Source organism: Ruditapes philippinarum, unplaced genomic scaffold (assembly GCF_026571515.1).
Source record: "Ruditapes philippinarum isolate M1 unplaced genomic scaffold, ASM2657151v2 ctg120_1_1_1_1, whole genome shotgun sequence".
Taxonomy (NCBI): domain Eukaryota; kingdom Metazoa; phylum Mollusca; class Bivalvia; order Venerida; family Veneridae; genus Ruditapes; species Ruditapes philippinarum.
In genome coordinates, this window is record NW_026860913.1 from 342,209 (window position 1) to 358,900 (window position 16,692).

The 16,692-nt window shown below is 33.1% G+C and overlaps 2 protein-coding genes across 5 annotated transcripts; one reads left to right on the top strand and one right to left on the bottom strand.

Moving 5' to 3' along the window:
• Positions 1-353: 353 nt before the first annotated feature.
• LOC132713904 (uncharacterized) lies at positions 354-5,008 on the bottom strand. The gene is made up of 6 exons (XM_060696610.1): positions 4,565-5,008; positions 3,208-3,335; positions 1,880-1,980; positions 1,227-1,337; positions 837-962; positions 354-531 (listed from the first exon to the last, which is right to left on the bottom strand). Exons 1-6 carry the CDS (start codon positions 4,697-4,699, stop codon positions 512-514), a joined length of 621 nt encoding a protein of 206 aa, XP_060552593.1. The 5' UTR covers positions 4,700-5,008; the 3' UTR covers positions 354-511.
• Positions 5,009-8,362: 3,354 nt separating this feature from the next.
• LOC132713905 (uncharacterized) lies at positions 8,363-14,710 on the top strand. 4 transcript variants are annotated; one of them, XM_060696615.1, is made up of 7 exons: positions 8,363-8,572; positions 9,301-9,387; positions 9,938-10,502; positions 11,439-11,654; positions 11,853-11,947; positions 12,807-12,932; positions 13,416-14,709. In XM_060696615.1, exons 2-7 carry the CDS (start codon positions 9,322-9,324, stop codon positions 13,476-13,478), a joined length of 1,131 nt encoding a protein of 376 aa, XP_060552598.1. In that variant the 5' UTR covers positions 8,363-8,572; positions 9,301-9,321; the 3' UTR covers positions 13,479-14,709. The 4 variants fall into 4 exon arrangements, with proteins under 4 accessions (XP_060552598.1, XP_060552597.1, XP_060552595.1 ...); XM_060696614.1 differs by having other exon boundaries at positions 8,374-8,572; positions 9,935-10,502; positions 13,416-14,708; XM_060696612.1 differs by lacking the exon at positions 8,363-8,572 and adding an exon at positions 9,074-9,148 and having other exon boundaries at positions 13,416-14,710.
• The last annotated feature ends 1,982 nt before the right edge of the window (positions 14,711-16,692 follow it).

Consider the following 16,692-nt stretch of genomic DNA (forward strand, 5'->3'; position numbering starts at 1 on the left):
ATTATTATATGGTATTTATAACGAATAAAATATCATCAACACTAATAATATTATTTCAACTATCCCTATTACTTCATCAATTATTTCCTCCTCCTCATCATCATCACATTCATGTTCATCATCATCATCATCAACATCATTATCATCATTATCATCTTCATCATCATCATCATCATTATCATCGTCATTATCATCATCATTTGTCATCCTCTATAAGATTACCATGATAACTACTATATATGTACCCGCTAAGTTACCACCAATGTCAGTAACAAAAGAAAACTATTGTATTTGCAGATATTATAAAATATTAGAAAAAGAAAAAAACAACAACAAAAAACTCGCAAAATAGAACAACACTTTAATTAAAACGGAATGTTTATTGGTACAGTTTAATATTGTTGTTACTAGTATAATATGTAATGGTCTGCAGTTAAATACTTTTCATCTGATCAGTCCGGATTATTAAGTATAGCTTCTATATCTGAAACAACACTGGTCGTTGTTGTAACTAGATGTCTCGACATTTTGCTGAAATAAAAGTTTTCATATCTTATTATTCATATAAACAAAACATGATAAACAAAACGTGAAAATTATCCACATTAACAAAACGTGAAAAGTATCCACATAAACAAAACGTGATAAGTATTCACATGACGAATATATATGTATTAAACAAAAGAACTGAATGAAAACAAGCTGTGACTACTTTGTGTTAACTGTGAATATATATTGTTTCTTATTATCTTATTTTCATTACTATTCTTAAACTGTAATGTTATTTTAGTTATTTACTTTATAGATTTAGTTTAATAATTGGTACTATAACTAACTATTTTCGCCGTAAGTGAAGACCCATCTGAAGTTATTGGCTCCAAATCTAACACCAGTAGTACGACATAAGTCCTCCCCAATATCAGTAATTGGAATGTCATCTAAACTTGTTTTAACATATAACTCTGAAAACAACAATCTCGGTATCCAGGAATTAAAGTTAAAAGCCCATTATGGCTCACATATGCTATTTTATTTCTCTAACACTTTTAGTGTTGGTAACTTTTAAAAGTTTCCAAGACATAACTCATTTACAATATATATGCACAATGACAAAGGGTAGCTTATCTTAAAAGTCGATGTAAAAAACCATTAGGCGTTTTACTTACCTTTAATCAATTATTTAAATACATATTAAGTTCAGAAAAGAAATGAAACGAAATACGCACCAAATGTAACATCCTGCAGATGACACTTGTTTTTGCCGGTGTATCTGGCACACTTCATGTACCACAAATATCGTGTTGGACAGCTAGACCAAAACGTAACAATGACATCAGCTAGGTAATAGATACATTGCAAGACTAGTGAAATTTATTTTACAGTGGAATAATCATTTATTAATCGTTCTCATAAAATATTTGGCAAACTTCCGGCGGGCAACTGTCGGCAAATGTCTAGGTATCCCAACTGCATCTTACAGTTGTGCGTTCAAATCCTGCCGTTGACTTTAGATTCTTTCATGTAATGGATCAAAAGCCGATTGGCTTACGGAAAAAGAAAGTAACTGTTTTGAATCAATCCGACCCCTTAACTTCGCCTTGCTGTACTTTGATCAAACTATTAGAACTTTTCAAACTTTTGATTACGCCGTAACATAATGTCATCATGTCTTTTGTTGGAGATGTTCCCTCATCAAACTGTTTGTTGCCGGTATTTATGTACTTACCTAACAGTTAAACTGTATACAGAGTAAAAGCTTCAGTGAGGGAAATGAGTTATCTTGTTTATTTTACATAGAAAGTATTAATCAGGTTTAATTAAATTTGTACATAAGAAAAGCTAATTTATATTTAACCACTGATGTCACTAAAGTGCATACTTTCTTCTAGTTTGAAAATTGCTTCGGGTGACGTGAGGGACGTTGATGCTGGTATAAGGACGGTACTTGACCTGTTGCATTGTGGGATTACATCCGTTGTTCTAAAAGATAAAAATGAAAAAGAATTCGTGTCCTGATTTATTTATCTATCATTATTCAAAGTCATATGTGTGATTTAAAAAAGAATAATTAAAACTACTAGATAATCTGAAATTGCTTTTGTATATTATGCTTATATAAAGATAAAGTAAATGATTATTTTGTCTAGCATTAAATGGAGAAAAACGGAATCCCTAATGGTGCCCTCACACATAAACCACGACCTTACTGCGACCTGAAAACTAGTAAAATAGCATTTTTCTTTCGAAAATCGTTGGTTTTCTTTCAAATTTCTCTCGCAGACGGTCCGGGGCTCTGCAGTCTTGTGTTCAGTACGTTTTCTCTATGTCCTCAATACGACCCTTCTACGTCCATGGCGTTTCCACTGCGACTGTATTGCGTCCCCAAGGCGACCCCACGGCGATCATCGGCGACCCAGCTGCGACTGTGCTATGTTCTCTGCGTCCTTACGGCGACTCTACGACGACTATTGCGTTTGTCCGGCGACTGTCCTGCGACTGTACGACGACCCTACTACGTTCTTGCTACGTCTATAAAAACAATACTTTTTACCAGTAAATTTCATTCTGAGTCTGACCTTACGGCGTCCTTAGTACGAGTGTACTACGTCTATTGCGTTCTTATTGCGTCCTTACTACGATGCTGCTGCGACTATGGCGACTCCACTGCGATCCCACGGCGACCTAACCAGGACTCAGCAAGAACGCAGAGTTTCTGCGACTGTTTTGTGCATGTTCAAAATAGTCGCCGACGGTCTGCGACCTTGTGCGTCCTTGGGTTCCTCGCTACGACCTCGCTGCGTCCCTGCTGCGTCCATGGCGACTGTGCTGCGTTCTGGGTCGTAGCAAGGTCGCAGTAAGGACGCAGTAAGGTCGCGAGGTATGTGTGAGGGCAGTATAAAGAACGTCCAAAACGTGCAGACTCGATGTGATTGAGCCGGTTCATGGACGGTAATGTAAAGTGCACGCGCCTAGTACCGGCTTAATCAGAATTCAACATTAAAAAGCAGAATTCATTATTCAACATTAGTCGCAGATGTGCTTTTACGACGATTATCATGGAACCTTAAATGTGACACTTTCGTACTATTCCATGACAAGCGGCGTATTGGCCCTAAGTATAATAATGTGTCTGCACTAAACAAGAAAACGATGGGCGGGACTAAGTGGGATCAGGAGTGAGGAAACGATTAAAGTTTTGGTACGAACTCTCCGAACGTGTCCAGTCTGTAGTTGCTGGTACCAGTAAGGTTTTTGATTATACTGTAGTAGTTGAGGTGAGGGATGCGAGCACTCATCATTCCAACATACATCCTCGACACCTCATAGTTAACAACCTGTAATAGTAAATATATAGAATGAAATCATTCGAACGGAACACAACACAGATCTTAATAATGTAAAAACAATTATATTAAACAAGTAAAATCATAAGCCATTGGAACGTGAGACCAGCTTATTTCTCCTGCTTTAATACAATAGGTAAGACTACTGGCATGGAATATATGCGTGTTTTCTACTTGTAAACAAAAAAAAATTTTGCAACTTTTATACATTACGAGTACAGTTTGTTATTGTTTGGCAATATTTCCCTGAGACATTTGAATATTCAATGACATTTGTCGGTAATCATCGGGTTCCGATGTAAACAACATGGATTTTAATATATGATATAACTACGGTGTTCCGTGTTTTTTTTTTATTTCTTCCCTACCCGCGATGCACGATGGTACGATGGAGAAAGCGCGATGGTACGATGACACGATGATGAAAACACGATGGTACGATGGTGAAAACACGATGGTACGATGGTGAAATCGCGATGTCGCGATGGTACGATGGTGAAAACGCGGTGTTATATCGCGTTTTTTACAATCGTACCATCGCGTTTTCACCATCGTTCCATCGTGCTTTCACTATCGTACCATCGCGTTTTTTCACCATCGTGCCATCGCGTTTTCACCATCGAACCATCGTTCCATCGTGTTTTCACCATCTTACTATCGTTCCATCGCGTTTTCACCATCGTGTCATCGTGCATCGCTGTTACAGACTAAACAAAAAATCACGATTGTCTAAATGGAACACCGTATATAACGGTATATAACGTAGAATTTCCCTTACAAGATGTAAGACTTTCAGTTAGTTTCAAACTGAAGAGTGTAGGTCCGGATCATTTTTTTTCCTTGTATGAATTTTATTATATTTTGCAAATATTTACTATTATGTGTTAGGCATGCGAATCACCATGTAAGTCGTACATATTGAAACTATGAATACTTAAAAAATAAAGGTTTGTGCAAAATTCGAACTTGCGTTATTGATTTAACATAGAGAACTTTAGTATTATGAAAATACTTAGCGTAAATCATAATAAAAAAAATTACGGAAACTTCAGGCTGACAGCTGTTAGGCAAATTTTCCTCATTGTACCCACATTAATAAATGATGGTATTTCATAATAAGATAATTTGTCAAAATGTGTTTAACTGAATGACGATTGTCTTGGACATACATGTATAATATATCCCGCAAGTATCTAACCTGGACATTAAAATATACTTACATATTTGTCAAACTCTGTTAGAGACATCAACTCTCTGTATTGTGGAATTTTTACGTATATTAAATTCTGCTGATGACCACACTCCATTGTTAACATAAATGGTAGAACGCTGATCAAAATGTAAATGAGTAACATCCTTGTATTTATGGTGACTTGTATAAAATAACTCCGATTAATTGCAAAATATTGGAAGCTTATTAAACTATAAACTGACAAACTATTTTCCTAGTTGTTCGTCTTTGCAAGATACATGTACTCTCATTTAACAAAACTTCTCAAAATTTTGTTATACACTATCATTAACAAAATTTTATGATGTTTTTATCATCACGTGACTACCGTTTTAGCATATTCGTATAAAATAACTAACAATCTGCGCAAGATAACGTGCAATTACGCGAAACTTAATCGCGTAATGTGCTTAATGTACATATCTAAATAAAGTTTTGTTAAAGTTATGCTACCCCTCATATTCGTTTCATGAGGGCTTTTATAAAATGCATGCCTTAATTTAAGCTTTAGGTTTAAGGAAACATTTCTAATATATTTATAATATATAATTATTTCAGCGAAAATGATACGCTGAAAAAGACAATCTGTCAAACATATGGAAACGCATGGGAAAAGTACTATTACTTGTTACTAGCGATATAATAATTTACTTGTCTATATATGTCATGTGTATTTAAATGAGACTTTTGATAAAATATTTCACTCTGTTAAGATAAAAATAAAAGTTCCAGGTTAAAAGGTGGCATTTGTTGGAGTGATATTTGCACAGTTTTAATTGTATTTGAATGAAAATTTATTCTGCTACTTGTTATCAAATTGTCTCCTCGAGGCAGGCAAGTGTCGGAAAATGTCATTATTAAAACGCCTTTTTTGATTTTCATAGGCACGGCAAGGAGCAGACTATGTCGAGTTAAGACGCCTGCTAGATCTTAGTAAGGCACGGCATTAAAATGTTTAATTGGACCTCGGCACGGCAAGCGACAAAACGTGTCGTCTGCGGAAAATATTGAGTAAAGACGCCTCTCTGGTCATCGTTAAACACGGCATGTAACGGAAAATGTCATTAGGAAACTTTTCGATCTCCAGAAGGCACGGCAATATGTGGAGCATGTTGTCTGCGGAATATGTTTGATGATAGTTAGGCATGTCAAGTGGCGGTATATGTCTATACTGGACATAATTCAAGCAGCGGTTCAACTCACCAGAGAACTGAGGCAAATATTTACAACATAAACACTAAGTCACAATAGTATACTAGTACTAACACAACAAATAATTTGGGTACTTCCCAACTAAGAAAGATTAAAGCTTATTCAAACTTTAAATATTCTTAGTTACAATGCCCAGTCATACTGCAATTATTTTGTTCTCATTATCAAAGCAATAGTGTCATTAAAATGCAAATCACTGTAAATGTTCCTACAATATTCCTACTGTAAAACATATATAAATTATATGAAAATGCTACATAAACATTTATGTTATTAAGCTAACAAATATAAAGAAAATACATTTTACACTGTGGTGCATATATATTGTTTGGTAATATTGACCTGATACTGATTAATTGCCGGCAGTTTTTTCGTTAGTTAACGAAAAGAGGTAATGATAGTATATAGTTCTTGATTATATGCAAAATTACGGCCCGATCGGGTACGGGTAATCACGACGAAATTGTAATATTTTAAATGATGTCGTACAATGAGTGATTCGCATGCACAAACACACATAGTGTTTAAATTTCACAAAATATGATAAAAATCAATAAATAAATAAATAAACAAGAATCGGTTGAACCGGGTGATGCTCCCCGAGAAGGTTTTGGACACAGGCAAGTATAAAAAAGAAAAAAAGGCAAAAACTCCAAAATTAGATTAGGCAAGGCGGAGTTATGTTCTTTTGCACTGCACTTCTATTTAATGAGATCTATCTATCTATACAGTTTCCTGATGATATCTCTTATAGTTTCAGAGTTATGTCCCGGGTAATATTCAAAGTGTAAAAATTAACAAAGGGCAATAACTCCAAAATTAGACAAGGCTTTGTTTAGGTTCTTTAAGCAGTGCAGTTCCATCCAATGATATCTAGCTACCTACAAAGTTTCATGTTGATATCTCTAATAGTTTTAGAGTTATGTCCCGGATAAAAGTCAAAAAGTAAAAATAAACAAAGGGCAATAACTTCAAAATAAGGCAAGGCAGAGTAATGATTCTTTAGCACTGCTCTTCTACCCAATGAGACCTATCTATCTACAAAGTTTCATGTTGATATCTCTTATAATTTTAGAGTAATGTCCCGGACAAAGTACAAAGTGTCAAAATGAACAAAGGGCAATAACTCCAAAATTAGGCAAGACATTGTAACAGTTCTTATGCACTGCAAACCTACTTAATGAGATCTATCTACCCACAAAGTTTCATGCTGATACCTCTTATAGTTTAAGAGTTATGTCCTGGACAAAGTGTGAAAATAAACAAAGGGGAATAATTAAAAAATTAGGCAAGGCAGAGTTACGGTTCTTGTGCACTGCACACCCACTCAATGAGATCTACATGTATCTATCTACAAAGTTTAATGTTGATACCTCTTTTAGTTTTAAAGTTATGTCCCGGACAAAGTTCGTCCCGGACAAAGTTAAGTGTAAAAATAAACAAAGGAGGATAATTAAAAATTTTGGCAAGGCAGAGTTACGGTTCTTGTGCACTGCACACCCACTCAATGAGATCTACATGTATCTATCTACAAAGTTTCATGTTGATACCTCTTATAGTTTTAGAGTTATGTCCCGGACAAAGTTCGTCCCGGACAAAGTTAAGTGTAAAAATAAACAAAGGAGTATAATTCAAAAATTAGGCAAGGCAAAGTTACGGTTCTTGTGCACTGCACACCTACTCAATGAGATCTATCTACCTACACATTTTTTATGTTGATACCTCTTGTAGTTTTAGAATTATGCCCCGGACAAAGTTCAAAGTGTAAAAATAAACAAAGGGGGATAATTCAAAAAATAGGCAAGGCAGGGTTACGGTTCTTGTGCACTGCACACCTACTCAATGAGATCTATCTATCTACAAAGTTTCATGTTGATACCTTTTATATATTAAGAGTTATGTCCCGGACAATGTTCGTCCCGGACAAGGTTAAGTGTAAAAATAAACAAAGGGGGATAATTCAAAAATTAGGCAAGGCAGAGGTACGGTTCTTGTGCACTGCACACCTACTCAATGAGATCTATCTACCTACACAGTTTCATGTTGATACCTCTTGTTTTTTCAAAGTTATGTCCCGGACAAGAAAAGCGGACGGACGAACGGACAGACGGACGGACGGACGGGATATGGGTTAAGGGGCTTTTTTCTTTGTTATTTTCTTTGTTTTCTTAAGGGCTACTAGCCCATAAACCCTTTGATCAAGGAATGGACCTATTGTTCTCTTTTGTTCTCTTTACTGTTATATAGCCCCTAAACCCAAAATGTTTGCTCGGACGGACGGACGGACGGACAAGGCGGCGACTATATGCTCCCCCGAAATTTTTCGGGGAGCATACTAAATAAATAAATAAATAGATTGTTTCCTACAACCTCCACTTTTTAAACTGTACTGTTCACGTTATTTGACCTGAATTTGACGATGCGTGGGTTATTGGATTTAGTTATACATGTTATTTTAACGTTAAGACGTTAAATATAAATAAATTTTGGTCAGCGGACCAGAACGCTCTTTATGAAAACTCCTGCTATCCAAAGAGATTAAACCGGTCTCGTGTTTTTTTACTGTGTGATTTAAATGTTAAGTAAATTAAACTATTTGCTACTATCTGTTTAGTATTAAGTTTAATAGCTTTCTAATTTTTAAAACATTTTATGGTATCAAATGGATTCCCAGCTCTGAAACAGAACAGAGTTAAAAATAGACATTACAGTTTGGTGACACCAGAGGAAATTGTTATAGTCTAATGCAAATTTACTAGTTCATGTTGTTATTTGAAAAAAAGAGGTAAACTGTTTTGTTTGCTTATCTTATTTAGAATATATTATTATTTCCCGTTACCACTTAATTGGTATGATATATTTATCGTTGTGATTTTTTTGACGAAAAACAATCCGGAGATAATGTGATCCCTCGGAAGCATTAATCATGAAAATATCCGACTCGGTTTGTTGATGAAGTTAAGTACTGTGCATTACGATTTGGTTTATTATGATTATAAGCATATTGATAGCGTTTTATATGAATTTTATGTTTCTCCCCAATATAATATTTATAATGAACTGACTTCAGTTGATTATTTTAACATAAATCCCTACTTTCGTTTTGGATCTAGTTTCGTTTTCGAATATTCGTTATTAATAACAAGATTATTTTGAAGTCATCAAATAACAGCTTCATGTCTTTAACTGAATTTATCATGATGATATTAATAATAATAATGAAGAAATAAATACAATGTACATGTTACAATAGAACACGAACATACAAAGGGAGATAATTTTCGTTTATCAAATTAACAGCATGTCTACTGTCGTATGTATACGTGCTGACCCTAGTGGGATTCGAACATTTTCTTTAAAGGTTGAGAACTGGACCATAAGTCACTTTATGTCAATTATTTAAAAAATTCAACACGTTACGTTGTATATGATTATATCTAAATCATGTAAATGTTTTATTATATGCATACTAGTCTTGTTTTTACTTTCGGTTTTAAAACGATTATTTTTCAGAGCTTGAAAGTGTCAACGAAAATGAACCACTACATGTACGTTGTTAGCCTTGTAGTTTGGTGTTTTACACATTTAGGAAATACACAGGTAAGCACACTTGATACAAGTTTATTTCAGAAGAGTAACGTAGTAAAGGGAAGTAGGTCAATATTAATGAAGTGTAACATAATCCAAGGGAGACAACTTAAGTAAATAATTGAAACAACGATCTGTCCTATTATTATCCTTGTTACGATTAAGGTTGTTATGATCAATTCTTAATTTTAAGGAATTCCACTAAGGTACATTTGATGTAGGTCTGGACCAATGACTATATGCATAATTTAAGATTATTCTCTCACTCTGGGACAGAATATAACTTCCAGTCTCATTCCGTTTTTCAAGAAAAAATATTTTAATTGATTAATGACCCAAAAGTGAAAATCGTTTTGCACGTCTTGAACGCGATTCTTTCCAAAAATAGCAATAGCATAGACATATGATTTCCAGCTTAATAATGAGATGGTCAATTTATTATCTTTTGCATATCTTTCCTTAGTAAGTACCTCAGTTGATCTATGTATAAAATCATATTAAAAATGATTTTAGGACTTTGGACCTTTTTATGTTTGTGTCTGTATGATTTACATTTCAGCAGCTACAAGATGTTCCTAGTAAACTGTCAAGTCTTGCAGTAAATTTACATTATGACAGGGACATTCAAACCGAAATTAACAGCCTCGCCCACGACGGTCAAGAAATTGTTATTTCATTCCAAAACACACTTAAAACAGAAGGCGGTAAAATACTAACTGAGAGAAACCGACTAGTGAAAACAAGTAACCCAACTGATGTTAAAGTCGATACTTTAAGAACTATTTTAAAACGTGCAAGAACGTCTCTTCAATACGAGCAAAAAGACATAATCTCCCTTGAGAGCGATATTCATATAAATATTGAAAGATGTCATACTAGAAGAAAACAACACGACACCAGTAGAAAAAATGTCAACATTGAACTTGAATCTCTCCCTAAAAAAATCTCAAGTCTGGAGGATAAAATAAGAGCGCACGACGAAAGCGTTCGTAATATTGAACAAAGTTCGAATGAATTAGATGTTCAAGCCGAGAATCTCAGGCGAGCGGCAAGGAAGAAAAAGAAGAGAGGACTTTTTGGAGGAGTGATTGGTGGAATAGTTGGTGTTGCACTTGCACCGTTTACAGGTAAAATAAGCTGCATACATATAAAGTTAAAGCTGATTAGTGCCTGTATTCTATTTTACTCATGGCTTCCTACAAATTGTTTGAAATGTCTTGCCTTCTCCATAAGCATATGAGGACCACATCCCCTCTCTTGCACGGAATATCTGACGATCCTACATGGTATAGCTAGATTCCTTCCGACAGGTCCAATACTATAAAAAAACATAATAAATTATTAAAACATTGTGAACCTTTTAAAAGGTGATCTTATTTTTTCAAATATTAGTTAGAGCATCAAAACACCAGTAAAATCTGCAATATTTTAGAAGTTGAACTTTGTCGTCATACACAGATTCCCCGTGATTGCCGTGTTAGACGATTCTCCACATTGCTTTACAATACACCGTGATACCATTCTGTAATTCAAAGATGTTAATTGATCTTTCATAGTAACATGCATTGATCTATATTTAAAGATATTTTATTTCATACACATTTACAATTCTATACAAATTTACAATACAAAATGTTTGACATGTATGAAACCAAAAGTTGATTCTTATAAAGGAATCATTCTATATATTTGAAGGTTATATAACATGTAATACAGCGATTAAAGATATAAGTAAAAAGTCACTGAAATATTATTATGAAGTATACAGTCAAATAGTAATCAGGGAGGTTTTCCGGTGTAAAGGTCCGTTATGCCACACAAATGCTTCTATGTCTATCTTTCACATATTTTCATTTTGTTGCCAAACAATAACTCATCGGCCAATTACTTGTATCATATTTTTCTCCATTTTTGGTTTTTGCTTTGTTTCTTTTTTTCCAGATTCATAGCAGGTGAGTATTGTTTGGTGAATAATATAAGACGGACTTCGTATAAATACGTTAATAATAAATAATTTGTTTTGCAAAAAAAGGTTAAAAACAATAATTATTTTATTATTTAAGGCGGTGCAAGTCTCGCAATTGCTACGGCAGCAGCTGGTATTCACGCGGGCGTTAATCTGAATGACGCAGACGACTGTAACAGAAATGCTCGACGTCTGAGAGACGAGGCTAACTCTAAACGACAAGAGGCTCAGAGATTAAGAACAGAACGAGACACACTTGTAGCGGAAAAAAATAAATTACTCTCCGAAATTAGAAAACTTGAAACAAGTATGGGTATGTATCTATAATTGAGTCGAGTCATACTTATTTAAGGGTTAGATACAGTAGTTTACCTCTTAATGGTGTGCAAGTTTTTAGGTCTTTAGTAATTTGGTTTCATTTAATACACTGTTTATTACAAAAGTGTTTAATTTATTGTTTCTAAAAAAGCAGATTTTCAAACGCTTTAATTACATTTATCATTATTGTCAGATGAACTTCGAGACGCGGAAAGTGGACTTGAAGCTGTAAGCGGATACCTTCGGTCATCTACGGAAGTTATCACTGAATTGCTGTTTGCTATCGAGGTTTGTTGTATGATTTTAATATCTTTATACCACAACAAGCAATGTGATGTATTCAAAAATAAAATCGTTACCTAGAATCTTCGCAGCTGAGTTATTAAGTTCTCTAACTTTAATTTATCTGCCAATCATACCACCGGGTTTAAAGAAGAGGAAACTAACAAGCTTGTATATGAAAAGTTATTGTTCTACTTGAGAACAAATGCACTGAATGCTATCTACGGTCTTTCTCCGCAAGTGAAACCAACACAGGAATATAGTCATATGACTTTTATAATCTAAAACACTAACAAAACCAATCAAGCACTTTTTCCAAACGTATACCACAAACAGGGAAGTTGTTATAATAGCTCAGCGTTACATATATTTTACTGTATCATGACAATAATGATGTGTTTTTATAGTGTTTAAGATGAAAATCAAAACTGTTAATAGCAAATTGTGATTTTATCATACTGAATACAAGTAAATCAAAACAATACATGTGTCACAGGGTGAGACAAAGGTGCAGTCTGACCGGAACTCGAACCTGGTACTATCGGAATACCGTTTCACGACTCAAGCGACTAAGCTTTATGATGGCTTACACACTTTCTTCCCTGAAAAGTTCTGTACACAAAATGACAATTTTAAGTCAGGCATCGAGGAATAATGACGAATATTTAGAATACTAGTTGCCTTATCATTGCTGCAAAATGCCTTAGTCATGGTAACATCTCATGTATGTTCTTCTGTAAAAATGTTTACGATGCAGAACATTTTCATATGAATAAGTTATAAAATGGCGTTCAATCAAAGACTACTAGTATCTTCATTTTTATGAATATTACATTTAAAACATTGATTTTCCTCTCTGTGTTAGAATATGGACACAGCGATGAAAGATGCAGATCTCCATGGCAACTCGTTTGAGATCATACAGAACGCATTTGCCCGTCATCCGGAGAAATTAGATAAAAGTTCTCAGGTTCATCTGAATACACTTAAGGTACACAATTTTTTTACACTATTTTAAGTACATCTTCTAGTTATATTTTTTATCGTTGATTTAACAATTTTACAAATCTATATTGGCTGTATTGAAAAATCATTAATCTACTTTTCAAATATGATGTCTCATTTTACGGTTTGTATCTACATTATTTCGGTAAATATATATGACAAGGAAGATACGGGTACAATTTTGATGACCAATGTCATTGTCCGGATCAAACCCCTGACTTTTCGAATAGCAGGCCAATACTGTGCAACAAGATCGCCGCTGCTGTGTTACACACATGTTTTATATACACACCTTAAATGACAATATATACCATAAAATATATGTAATTACTATGAATATAGTAAAAATAATAACTGTGTTGTATAATACTAGAATATTGTTTAAATTATTTGAATATTTTCATTAAATGTTGTTTTCTTTATTTATATGAATACGATTATAAAACATTAGCACAAATGTTTATTGTAGGATAAATGGCAGCGACTTGCACACATACTATCACAATACGGGGCAAAAGCAGCACTTGTGTAGATGGCCTATACCTTCACGTCTTTCACTTCCGGCGGGTTTTTTTTTTAAAATATACATTGTATCATCAACCATTTTTTTTTATTTATGCTATTTTTACACGATGACGTCTGCTCAATACAATTGATGTTGTTCCTGATATATGTTTATACAACTATCGCGTATTCATTTTAATTTTATGCTCTTATTTTTATTTTATGCTACGTAATTTGATTAAAAATAATCTATTTAACTACCAGAATAATCACTACGACACATGTATTTCATATAGGGAATAATATATCGACCCTTTGTTGGCGGTAAAAAACTCATAGACTGGAAACACTGTTTTTTGTTAAAAGAAGCTTTAACGTATTGGTTTGTAGTTTATGTATATTTGTTATAATTCATGGCAATCTTTAAGTAAAATATAAATACAGTATAAATTTGTTAATTTTTATTTCCTTGTAACATCGTGATGAACCATTTAAGTATTTCATTATATTAGAAGTGTTGTTTAACCACCTCACGACTTTCAATCAAAATATGTTTATTAACCCCTAATTTATTATCAAACATTCTAAAATAACACATTGTATAGTAAAAATTTAAGTTGTAAGTAGTTATTTTTAGAAATGGTAACAATTTTATCATGATGATATATGTACAGATACAACATTCCCAGTGTTTGACATTCAAATTTTAAATTGATCTTAAAAATAACAACTGTTACCATTTCCAGTCACTCATGAAGTATGATCTGAATATTTAAATAGTTGTGTATATTCTCGTTGAAAAATTGTTATGTTTAATACTGATATTCAATATTTGTGATATTATATTTTATATGTTTAAGTTCTTATGATTCTTGTAGAATGACTATACATTGTTGTTTTTGCATTAGACTGGAATAATTATATAAATTATCCCAAAGTCTCAAATGTATGGCATTAAAATATCTATTATACTAACACCCATTTCCAAGCATTATAATTATAACATATGTTGCTATTTTATAATGTGACAGAAATATTTACAATAAATATCAATATTTGATCTTGCTAAAGAAAACTGTCCATGATTTATCACGTCGAGTAATGTATATAATATATTTTGTCTAGATTTAGATCATTGATAGAGAATTTTGAATGAGTTTAGTTTTGTTATTTAAAGAGTTGATTAAAATACTATATATGAGCCTATGACGAGCATAATACTGCATTATTTAACACGACAGTGCGATACATTTTGTTTTGAACACTCACGAATATAGATCTAGTGTTGCATTTATCACATATCCAAAATAAATACAGTTTAACATTAAAAAACAAGAGTTACTATACATCTTTAATTGATCCCATCATTACATTTACATTCATTGTGCTTTCACGCTGTTTGTGTAACGACTTGTCAAATTATATACAGTGCCATGCAATTTCGTTTTACGGAGTCGCAAAACATGCATAATTATGTGTGTGATAATTTGAGGTTATTGGCGACGCCGGTGAGCGGCGTCGTCTCTTATGGAATGCTTTTTATTATATACTTATAAATGAAATATTGTGAAATATTGATGAAATAAAATGTGTATTTTCAGTTTCCGTATTTTCACTGAAAAAATTTATTTTTCACTGCAGTGAAACATATTTTCCGTATTTTCACTGGTGTCTTGCCGGACTACTTTCTTTTAAATTCTGCCAGTACACAAAATTTAAGGGAAAGCCTTTCAAATTTTAATGTCAAAAATGATAAAAATGTATATAATAAACAGAAAATTCAAGTTTTTTCCATAAATACATGATGTATTTTCTTCTTGTGGCATGAAAATGACCATATTTCACTCGTGGCTACCGCCACTCATGAAATATTTATTTTCATACCACTCGATGAAAATAAATCATGTATTTATAGAAAAAACTTGAATATCCTCTATTTATTTTTGCCTATGGAAGGAGCTGTTATTATTAGCAGTTAATGTCATGTTGTGTTAATTAGTTTTATTTTGATTCGTAAAAATCAAGTAAACAAATATGTTGTTATATTTGTATTTAATAACTTTATGTAAAAAGCATATGCATTGTGATATTATTTTCACGAAATTGCAGGCCCAGTTTAACAGCTTGTCCCTTATTTTAATTGACAATACTAAAACCCGGATTTCGAATATCGTTGTGGTCTACATTGATGCCGTATCCATTCATTCATTCATTTATATATTTTCAAATTTTTCCTACAAGAAGAACATTCACCTGCAAATGAGTATAAGGATAGGTAATGAACTGTTGTAATATTGTCCTATTGATTTTATCCATATTACGTTTATCTATTGCACAGAATGATTGTTTTTACAAAGTGTACCAGTATCCGGATGTTGAAAGCTATCCGATTTTCTGCAATTACTGCTGTCACATGGCCATCTATTTTTTTATGAATACTTTACCATTAATTTGCATGGCTTAATAAAACTCAGCCTGCAACGTTTCATAATTTTGCTGTTTAGGGTGTTCTTTTGGGTTTCAGGTTTTCTCTATTTTAAGGGGAAGTAACTCATGTTACTAAATTATTTGTTATTTTCTGTCTATCTAGGTATAACTTACTATTTTTGTTGAATGTAGGACAAAACCCCACCAGTTAAAACCCCACCACTCAAAATTTTATAGAGTGGACAAAACCCCACCACTAAATTTTATAGAGTGGACAAAACCCCACCACAAAATTTTACAGAGTGGACAAAACCCCACCACTTCAGTTTTATAGAGTGGACAAAACTTTCTTGTAAACATGTTAAATAACGAACAATTGTGCATCATCAGAAACTCAAAAGAATGTGTGAACAACTCATCAATAAGGAGAAGACTGTACCAGAGTTTCTTCAGGCTATCGGCCACTGTATCCGCTTAAACAAAGTACAATGAAGGAAATAGACTCAACTGAATAAACTAGAAATGCGCTATTCAAAATGTGTTATTTTTTAATCATTAATTGATGAAAATGTGCTATATTCTTGATTAATAGTAAGTAGTTTATTTTTTATATAAATAAATTGAAGAAATGAATTTGAAAAAACTAATAATAATGGATGATTCAAGGTGTGTACAGTTTGTAACACCTTTTTTGCATATTGCACATGCAAGATGTACATGCATTGTTAATAAAATTGTTCATTCTTATATTACACAAATGTTATATTGAAATTAAAAAAATAAAATGTGAAAAAAATGTGTATATTATATATATT

Bases quoted from the DNA above. Each gene is read 5' to 3' on its own strand.
- LOC132713904 (XM_060696610.1), bottom strand. From the start codon at position 4,699: ATGTTACTCATTTACATTTTGATCAGCGTTCTACCATTTATGTTAACA. The intron at 3,336-4,564 runs GTAAGTATATTT...TTACTATTACAG, and splicing joins TAACAGAGTTTGACAAATAT to GTTGTTAACTATGAGGTGTC. The intron at 532-836 runs GTTAGTTATAGT...CTTTTATTTCAG, and splicing joins CTTCACTTACGGCGAAAATA to CAAAATGTCGAGACATCTAG.
- LOC132713905 (XM_060696611.1), top strand. From the start codon at position 9,089: ATGTCTACTGTCGTATGTATACGTGCTGACCCTAGTGGGATTCGAACA. The intron at 9,149-9,300 runs GTTGAGAACTGG...ATTATTTTTCAG, and splicing joins TTCGAACATTTTCTTTAAAG to AGCTTGAAAGTGTCAACGAA. The intron at 9,388-9,934 runs GTAAGCACACTT...TTTACATTTCAG, and splicing joins CACATTTAGGAAATACACAG to CAGCTACAAGATGTTCCTAG.